The sequence below is a fragment of the Sinocyclocheilus grahami genome, unplaced genomic scaffold (assembly GCF_001515645.1).
Source record: "Sinocyclocheilus grahami isolate Dianchi unplaced genomic scaffold, SAMN03320097.WGS_v1.1 scaffold927.1, whole genome shotgun sequence".
In the NCBI taxonomy this organism is placed as follows: Eukaryota; Metazoa; Chordata; class Actinopteri; order Cypriniformes; family Cyprinidae; genus Sinocyclocheilus; species Sinocyclocheilus grahami.
This window is the reverse complement of record NW_015506106.1, coordinates 671,180-680,409: the sequence shown is the minus strand read 5'-3', so window position 1 is coordinate 680,409 and position 9,230 is coordinate 671,180. Positions and strand designations below refer to the sequence as shown.

General features: G+C 36.6%; 1 protein-coding gene across 2 annotated transcripts in view; it reads left to right on the top strand.

Annotated features, from left to right (window-relative positions):
- The first annotated feature begins 2,897 nt into the window (after positions 1 to 2,897).
- The window catches only part of LOC107564372 (ribonuclease inhibitor-like), a 13,530-nt gene continuing 7,197 nt past the window's right edge, over positions 2,898 to 9,230 (top strand). The window contains exons 1-4 of one of the 2 annotated variants that reach the window (XM_016249436.1): positions 2,898 to 3,424; positions 4,053 to 4,226; positions 4,834 to 5,007; positions 6,899 to 7,069. In XM_016249436.1, coding sequence (XP_016104922.1) covers positions 3,075 to 3,424; positions 4,053 to 4,226; positions 4,834 to 5,007; positions 6,899 to 7,069 — 869 coding nt within the window. In that variant the 5' untranslated portion in view covers positions 2,898 to 3,074. The remainder of the gene's footprint in view (positions 3,425 to 4,052; positions 4,227 to 4,833; positions 5,008 to 6,898; positions 7,070 to 9,230) is intronic. The other variant, XM_016249437.1, reaches the window with a different exon arrangement.

Here is a 9,230-nt window from a genome sequence, read left to right as displayed (position 1 = left end):
AATCACAGCACATACTGGCCCAGCTAACCAATCACAGCACACACTGGCCCAGCTAACCAATCACAGCACATTTCGTATTTCAGAAGGCGGGCCTTCATTTGATACAGGATCTATTCGAGCCGTTCATGCCAGACTGGGAAGAGAGGTGTTGTAATAATGTAAAATATGTGAAAAATAATGTGTTTTTCGAACAACCTAGTATGAGAGCCTGTTCTAGTACACCCCCAAAACAAAATCAAGACTTTGTAAAAGAGCATAATAGGACCCCTTTAAACAAGCACATACAAACAAATTATGGAGAGGAACCTCATGCATCGGCTCTCAATCAACTGCGCAGTAGATCAAATATATGAGATTCAAATTATTTGAATGTTATGTTACTGTTTAAATAGAGTTGTGTTTTTAATTTTTAATTTTAATGTTCTTTTATTTTGGAGAGTAGCAAAAGTATATTGCGCTTAGATTTGTGTATTTTTATTCTTGCATTTATTGAAGATCATTGAAAAGCTTTCAGTCATCTTTTAATCATCTAAAGCATTTAGTCTAACGATTCATGTGAACCAAACTTAAACCACTGAAAACAAGAATCTCTTAAAAAGATAACTCAGATAGATTTAATAATTTTAAGCATTGAAAAGTGAGATTTGTTGAAATAACGTCAGTATTGTAATTATTACATTATAGCAAAGGTGATTTTTTTTTGTGTGGGGGTTTTTTGGGGGGCAGAACAGAACAGCTGATGGAACGACCACAAAAGCAGAGATTGTCTTAGAGATTTGTCCTTGATCAAACAACAAACAAACAAATTAATTAATGAATTAAGTAGCTTTGAACTGTCCCAAGATTTAACAAACATTTTAATTTGTTGAGGTTGCGCGACTTTATTTAATAATTAAAATTGTTTAGGACGCATTTAAAATGTTGGACGGAGCGTCAACGCCCACTAGTGGACCATCATTAGTTGAAGTTTGCCTTGCTTAAACCTTACGCCTCTAATGATTCAGTCAGGGAATACACGTAACGTCACGTGTTTATCGCTCGAGTCACAAATAGAGAGTGAAAGTAAATGCTCAGGTGTTTCGCCATGTATGAATCGATTTACAGTACGGAATATTGAAGTGTTTTATGGGGAGCTTTATAGCTAATGAATTTACCTGTAGCTACTTGACAGGAAAGGATTTGTGTGAATCTCTATGTAATTATATTTTGGTCAAGGCGAGTGCTCAGATCTCCTGACGCTTTACTGGTGACTTCTGCATTCATATATTTTCCCTGAAGGACGTGTTTCGGGTTGCCTGCGGTTTATTTGAGCATTTGTGCTGACATAGAACAGACATGATTTGAATTCGAGTGAACATGCGTCTCAAGATCCTGCTTTTTAAATGTATGTATTTATTTATTTTTGTCACATGATCCTGTTTCTCCATCTCTCTCTGGATCGGCTTGACGCCATCGCCGCCCTCGTCTCAAATAGAAAGTGAAAGTAAATGTGATGTTTCGCCTTTTAAACAATTAGAACCGTTTCTTTACAATACGTATTATCAACGTTTTTAATAGGAACCGTGAATTTACCTGTAGCTACTTATAGAAAAGGCGGAACATGTTGTCGTTATGTAATTAAAAATTGATCAAGGTGAGAACACAAGACTCGAGATACTGTACAGGTGACTTCTGGAAACGAGAAAAACAGAATTTTAGGATCTTGAGACCGACCCTCAGGATCCGTTCAGCTGAATTATTGTGTTTGTTTGTCATTTCCATCCAGAGTCAGTGGTGAAGATCAGAATCTGTTTCATCATGGATGACTCACAAACATCCAGAGATGAAGATATTTCTCCAGGATGCAGGTACTTTCAATAAACACTATTTAATCACTTTTAAATGATTGAAGATGGCAAGATGTTGTTTGATGATAAAGGCTTTTTGGACCTTACAGTAAAATGATGGTCGTCATAAAGAATTTCCTTTTTACTGTTATAGTTTTGTCCATCGGAAGTGATCAGAACAGTACAATATTTGGAATACAGTAATTTAAAGCATTGACTGTAATCTTTTATTTTTTTGTAGTTCAGTTCATCAGAAGAGTTCAGAGCCAGAGCCCAGCTGTGTGTCTATGAGGAGTGACTGCTCTATGTTTTGGCCAATAGATTTTAAGGGTGGAGATACACAGTCTGATCTAAGGTTTAATATTTCTATAAAAAATATGAACAATTATCAGTAAAATTATTTAAAAATATATGGATTATCAGAATAGTATTCTAATAATGATAAATTATTTTATTTTCATTTGATAATTTAATATATATATATATATATATATATAGTGGTGCTCACACAGAGACATATTTGTGATAGCATTTAGTTCAGTTTACAGTTTTTGTATCAACACAAATTAAGTAAAGATCATAAAGTGCTCTTTAAAATGTTTGTATGGCTGAATATATATATATTTTTTATTTGTATACAGTAATTTAAAACATTCACAGAAGAGATCGGAACCAGAGCACAGCTGTGTGTCTATGAGGAGGTCCTGTTCTATGGATAATATAATAAATTCTAAGAGTGGAGATACACAGACTGATCTCAGGTATAGCATTTCTTTAAAAGATATGATTTGATGATGATACAGAATACAAAAAAAAAAAACATTGTTCTCATTAACTTGTGTAAAAAAGTGATATTTATATTTTACAGCAGAAGACCTGAGAGAGTGTGGCATTGATGTGACAGAAGCATCAGTGTACTCAGGATTGTGCACTCAGATCTTCAGAGAGGAGTTTGGCTTGTATCAGGGGAAAGTCTTCTGCTTTGTTCATCTGAGCATTCAGAAACATCTAGCAGCTCTGTATGTGCACCTCTCCTGTACAAACCACAACAGAAATGTGTTTGAGCCAATCACCAAACAGAGTTTGATATCTAAAGTTCGAACAAATTCATCAGATGTTTCATTATTTGCTCTGCATCAGAGAGCTGTGAATGAAGCTCTACAGAGTGAAAATGGACGTCTGGACCTTTTCCTACGGTTTCTTCTGGGTCTGTCAGTGGAGTCTCATCAGATTCTCCTACAAGGACTAATGAAACAGACAAGAAGCAGCTCTGATAGCAATGAGAAAACAGTGGAGTACATCAAGATGAAGATCAGGACCATTGACTCTCCAGAGAAATTCATCAATCTGTTCCACTGTCTGAATGAACTGGGTGATCATTCACTAGTGGAGGAAATACAACAGTATCTGAAATCTGGAAGAATAGCTGAAGCCAAACTCTCTTCATCTCAGTGGTCAGCTGTAGCTTTTGTGTTGTTGACATCAGAGAAGATGCCAGATGAGTTTCATCTTGATAAATTTGTTAAAAGAAGCAAAGCTGAAAATATGAAAGTTCTTCAGATGCTTCTGCCTGTGGTTAAAGAATCCAGATCAGTTCAGTAAGTAAGAAAATCAAATTGTAAAGTCAGAGAAGTCCTATAAATAACTCTGGCTTACCAGGTGTTGTCTTTTGCTTTTTTGTTTTTTTTTACATAAAGAGGTAATTTTTAAACATGGGCATAATAGACCAAGCAGAAATTGAGACCAACCAAGTGAATAATCAGTACATATATAAATCATATTTCACATTAAAAACATGATTTTTCAATTAATGGAGCAATAGCGCAACATACTTAAAACACATTTTTTGAGGACAACTAATTTGTAAATGCTAATTGAATTCGGTCCTAAAGTTTTTGTGTGTATGTGTGTACAGGTTTATCCTCCATTGTGGGGTCCAAATGTCCCCACAAGGATAGTAAAACCTGACATTTTTGACATTTGGTTTCTGTTTCTGTGAGGGGTAGGGTTCGGGGTAGGTTTAGGTTTAGTGTATAGAAAACACTGTTAGATCTGTATAAAACAATAGAAGCCTATGGCAAGTCCCCACAAAGATAGCTATATAAATTTGTGTGTGTGTATTTGACCATGAAGCTGGAATTTTAAATTAGTGTTTATTGCAGTTGTTTTATTGCTTTTTTTCCAGTTCATAGTGTTTAACAAGTATGGTTGTCATCTTTTTTACAGTTTAAAAGATTGTGGTGTCACAGATGAAGGTTGTGCTGCTCTGGCTTCAGCTCTGAGATCAAACCCCTCACACCTGAGACATCTGGATCTGTCTGGAAATAAACTAGAAAGTTTTGGCGTGACACAGCTCTGTGCTTTATTTGAAGATCCTCATTGTAAACTGGAAAAACTAGAGTAAGTGAGTGATGAGACGTGTCAGCCAAGTATGGCAACCCATACTCTGTATTTGAGCTCTGCATTTAACCCATCCAAGTGCACACACACACCCCCGGAGCAGTGGGCAGCCATATTACTGCAGCGCCTGCGGAGCAATTAGGGGGTTAGGTGCCTTGCTCAAAGTCACCTGAGTCGTGGGTATTGAAGGTGGAAGAGCACTGTTCATTCACTCCCCCCACCTACAATTCCTGCCGGTACTGAGACTCGATCCTTCAAGTCTGACTCTCTAACCATTAAGTCACAACTGCCTAATGGTTAGAGAGTCGGATCATATGACTCTCACACATGAGACACAATATAAAGTATATTTGAAAAGCTCAATCGGACCCTTCAATCAATATACTGTCAAAACTGTTCCATGTATTATGTTTTAAGACTTATTTCTCCTGCTTGAATTAGACTTTAGATGTTTTGTGCTCTGTGACATTTTAGACCTCAGTCCAAAGATCCATCAAACATGTCGATTTGTGCTTTAAATTTGTACTTTCTCTTTAATAATGGATTCACTGCTAAAGTGATCTGATTTGATCTGAGAGAGTGAAGAGTGTGTCATTGTTCTCTTCAGGTTGAGTAAGTGTGGTCTCACAGATGAAGGTTGTGCTGCTCTGACTTCAGCTCTGAGATCAAACCCTGAACACCTGAGAGATCTGAATCTGTCATCAAATAAAATGGGAGATTTGAAAGTGAGTCTGCTCTCTACTGTACTGGAGAATCCTCACTGTAAACTGGAGAAACTGAGGTAAGACCATGGATGACTCTGACACATGAAACACAATGTAAAGTATATCTGAAGTGTTCAGCCTCTTTCTGCTGCTGTGAGTTCAGCTGATTGAGCTGGAAATGATTAAATACATGAGCTGTTCCTCAGTAACAGAATACTGCAGGACTGAGAGTCACACTGAAACATACACTTTCCCACACAATCAACATTTCAATCTCTTGAATTTAAACAGATTTGAGCTAAACACAGTCAGAAATTAAAATATGGATTCATTCTTGCTAGAGATGAGCAGGACAGCTCTAACCACCCAAATCCACTGTTAAAATAAATTGGCTACCCACCACCCACCTGAAACTAAGATTTTCTCTGATTTGGTTATCCTCACCCCAACCCCACCAAATCGTTACTTTAAAGCTGCAGTCCATAACTTTTTTGGTAAAGAATTTCTTAATATGAAATTCGAATAGTATGACAATTAGATTAGGCTGTGCAGAAATTGAAATCTACACGCTAATACACACTACTCATAGTCACCAATGCTGATGTTGCTAACATTAATCATTTGAGAATAAAGTATAACAATAATAATACTTTTAACGGTTTGATGTGATATGAGCTAACCGATCTTTAGATTTAATCACCATTGTTAGCGAGATTTATTGTAATGCTTTTTTCCTCAGTTGGTCAGAACAAACGTGGCAGACTTGTTACTTACTTGTTCAGATGGCAATATACGGTGAAAATTATTATTCGGGTCATATTCCAAGATGTGGAATATGACCCACATCTTGGAATGGTCCAGCAACCATCATCATATGCTTTTTGATCTCTTTTTCAAAAGCCTTCATGACCAAAGAGGTCAAGGCAATAGGACGGTAAACATCAATGCCTAAACATAGCACCTAATGAATCTGAGGTGGTCAGGTGGTAGTGGTACAAGTTGTAGCTCTTAGAAAATTCCCAGTTCACACAAAGACATGAAGGCTTTTTACAAGTTGGTATCTCGTAATCACGGTAATTATGGCATTAACAAACCTTCAGTTCTTCAGGAATATTGCAAGCAGGATTGACAGAACCGGTGTTTTGCCCAGTTCTGAGTTTAGAGATATGTGTATAGGGCTGCACGATTATGACAAAAATCTGAATTGCGGATATTCCCTTGAAATTGTAATTGTAATTGTGATTATCACAATTTACATTGAATTATGTTTTGATTAGCTTTATACCATTTTTTGAAGAAACTGCATGCCACATTTTTATATGAAAATAAACAAGCTGAAAACACTCTTCCTGAAAAACTTTTATTGCTTTTCAATAGCATTAAGCCTCAAATGTCAACTATACATTGGTTTGGATTCTTTAAATAAATAAAAAAAAATATGCATGGTATTATAATATTAGAAAACTAAAATTTAAAACAATGGGGGAAAAAACACACACAGGACTTTTTTTTTTTTTGTAATTGTGCCTTTGAACGATTACGTAATTATGTAAACGCAGCCATAGTATATACACATTTGTGTCCTCATACACCATGTATTCACACACTCACACACATACACACACAAATCACAATCAATATAAACTCCATACATGTTAGCACAAAATGTTATAATGAAATGTTAAATTTAGATGTTTTATGGTCATATTTTGTGCTCTGAGACATTTTAGACGTCAGTGATCAATCAATCAAAAATGTTGATTTGTGTTTTAATTGTGTACTTTCTCTTTAATAATGGATTCACTGCTAAACTGATCTGGGGTGCGTTTCCCAAAAGCAACTATGGTCGCAAGTTCCGTTGTTACCAATAGATTTCAATGGAACTTACTACCATAGTTAGCTAACGATGCTTTTGGGAAACGCAGCCCTGATCTGAGAGAGTGAAGAGTGTTTCATTGTTCTCTGCAGGTTGAGAGATTGTGGCATCACATATGAAGGTTGTGCTGCTCTGACTTCAGCTCTGAGATCAAACCCTGAACACCTGAGACATCTGGATCTGTCTGGGAATGAACTGGGAGATTCAGTGAATCTGCTCTCTTCTGTACTGGAGGATCCTCATTTTAAACTAGAGATACTGTGGTAAGATCACATTTCTAAGACTAAAACCAGCTTGTAAAATAAATGTTTAGTAAACTCACTAAATCTCAGAACAAATGACTCTGATGACTAAAGATGATGTTAATTTCATCCATCTCCATCACATCTGCTCACATTCTGCTCCTGTTTTTGACCCACCAAACATGGAGCTTCTGGTAGTTTGATTAATACTTCTCAACTTACTCCTCTTTTTTAAAGGTTAATTTTAATTTTGTTTACTTGTTCTGAAATCCCATGAGCTCATTGTGTTCTCATAGATGTCATAAAGCATGGCATGAATTGAGGTGAAACTGTGAAATACATTGGAGAGCTGGAAGCCTTTGCCGCTTTTGTGAACCAGTAATCTGAACAAAAAGCAAATTCTTAGTTCTGATCGGAAAACCGGAGATTTAACATGAATGTTCAGATATCATTATTGTGTAAAAGAGTGAGCCAGAGCCTATGTGACTTACTGCAGATGACGACTAACTCAGAGGTTTAGAGTTCAGCAGTCCTCACATATCCTGAGCAAAGTATTATTTAAGAAAATAAAGACAATAAAAACTCCATAGACCATAAAACTGGAGGTAAATGTGAGGAAAAGAAGCTCATTAACATCATCTCAGTGCATGTGTAGACAATAGTTCTTACATGGTACATTAAAAAATTCAGTTTATAAGCTGCCAGATGAGACCAAACACAACAAAAATATGTGTTTGATTACAAAACTTAATAAATGTTATGCAATGTGGAACATGTGGGTCCTGTGAAGCAAATGTCCTCCTGTAGGTGTTTATTAGAGGTACACATGATGAGAACGCAAGGCAGTTCATTCCATTTTTGGAACCTTTTTTAAAAATTATTATTATTGATTTCCAACATATAATATAAAGGTACTGAACAAATATAAACTACAACAAAGAAATAGAAAATATACAGTATAATAAAATACAGGTAAAAAAAATAAATAATAATAATAATAAAAAACTAAACAGAAAAAAGAACAGGTATGTGTCAGGGTTGTGGATGAAGGGATGATGCAAGGACTCAGTAGTGCAGAGTAATGGGCTTTTAATAGTAAAATAAAACCAAACAATAAACAAAAACTACCCTGTGGCAGTGTTGCCAACTGCTTTCAATTGAAAGTAGCTAAAAGTCACTAGATGACATCACAATGGCAAATTCACTGATCTATATAAAGATGAATGTAGATCAGTGGGCAAGATGAGAACTTAGATAAGGTTTGTCCAAGCAGTTGCTATATTTGTCCCTAAACTTTTGAAAAAAGTCTCAAAAGGGGCAGGGAAGTCGCTAAATCTAGTTACAAAGTAGCTAAATTGGCAACACTGCCCTGTGGGGAAAAACAGGCTGGCAAGGCAGGATCACGACACGACACATTCAATGGTGATACGATGACGAACTGGCCCAAGACTTCAAACACAAGGACAGTAAATAGGGAGCAAATGAGGAGGGTAACGAGGGAACACATGTGGGGCAAATTAACTAATAATCAGGTAACAAGACGGGTGGGGTCAAGACAATTGACATGAGAGCACATGGCACACAGGAAACAAAGACAAAAGCCATGTGCTCACACAAAACAATCACAAGCCATGTGCTTGAACAAAACAAGACATGAACACGCAGCTAATGAGAAAACTCATAAGCCGCGTGTTCACACAAGACAACAAGAAAAGCACGTGGCTGAACACAAACCGCGTGCTACACAATACACAATACACAACACACGTGGACAGAAGAGCGCACGGCCGAGCGAACTCGAGACCGCACGCTCCCACAACAGACAGAACATGGAGCGTGAGTGTCCGGACCCCGACACGAAATTGAAACTCAACAAGACATAAGTGCCGGGATCTGAACACCACGCTCCAACATGAAACAGGACACGCAGACGAGAGCGCACGTGCAATATATTGGAATATTATACCTTTGAAGAAATTCTATGTAGGTATACAGGTGTCCATTTTCATTAAATAACTGTTTAACAAATATAATTCAAACATAATTCAGTCTGAATAAGCTCTTTTGCACTACAAATCATTTTTCTGCACTACAATCATTATATCTGCACTGTTGTTTACTTTTTTACAAAATTATGCTTATATACAGTGGGGCAAAAAAGTATTTAGTCAGCCAACAATTG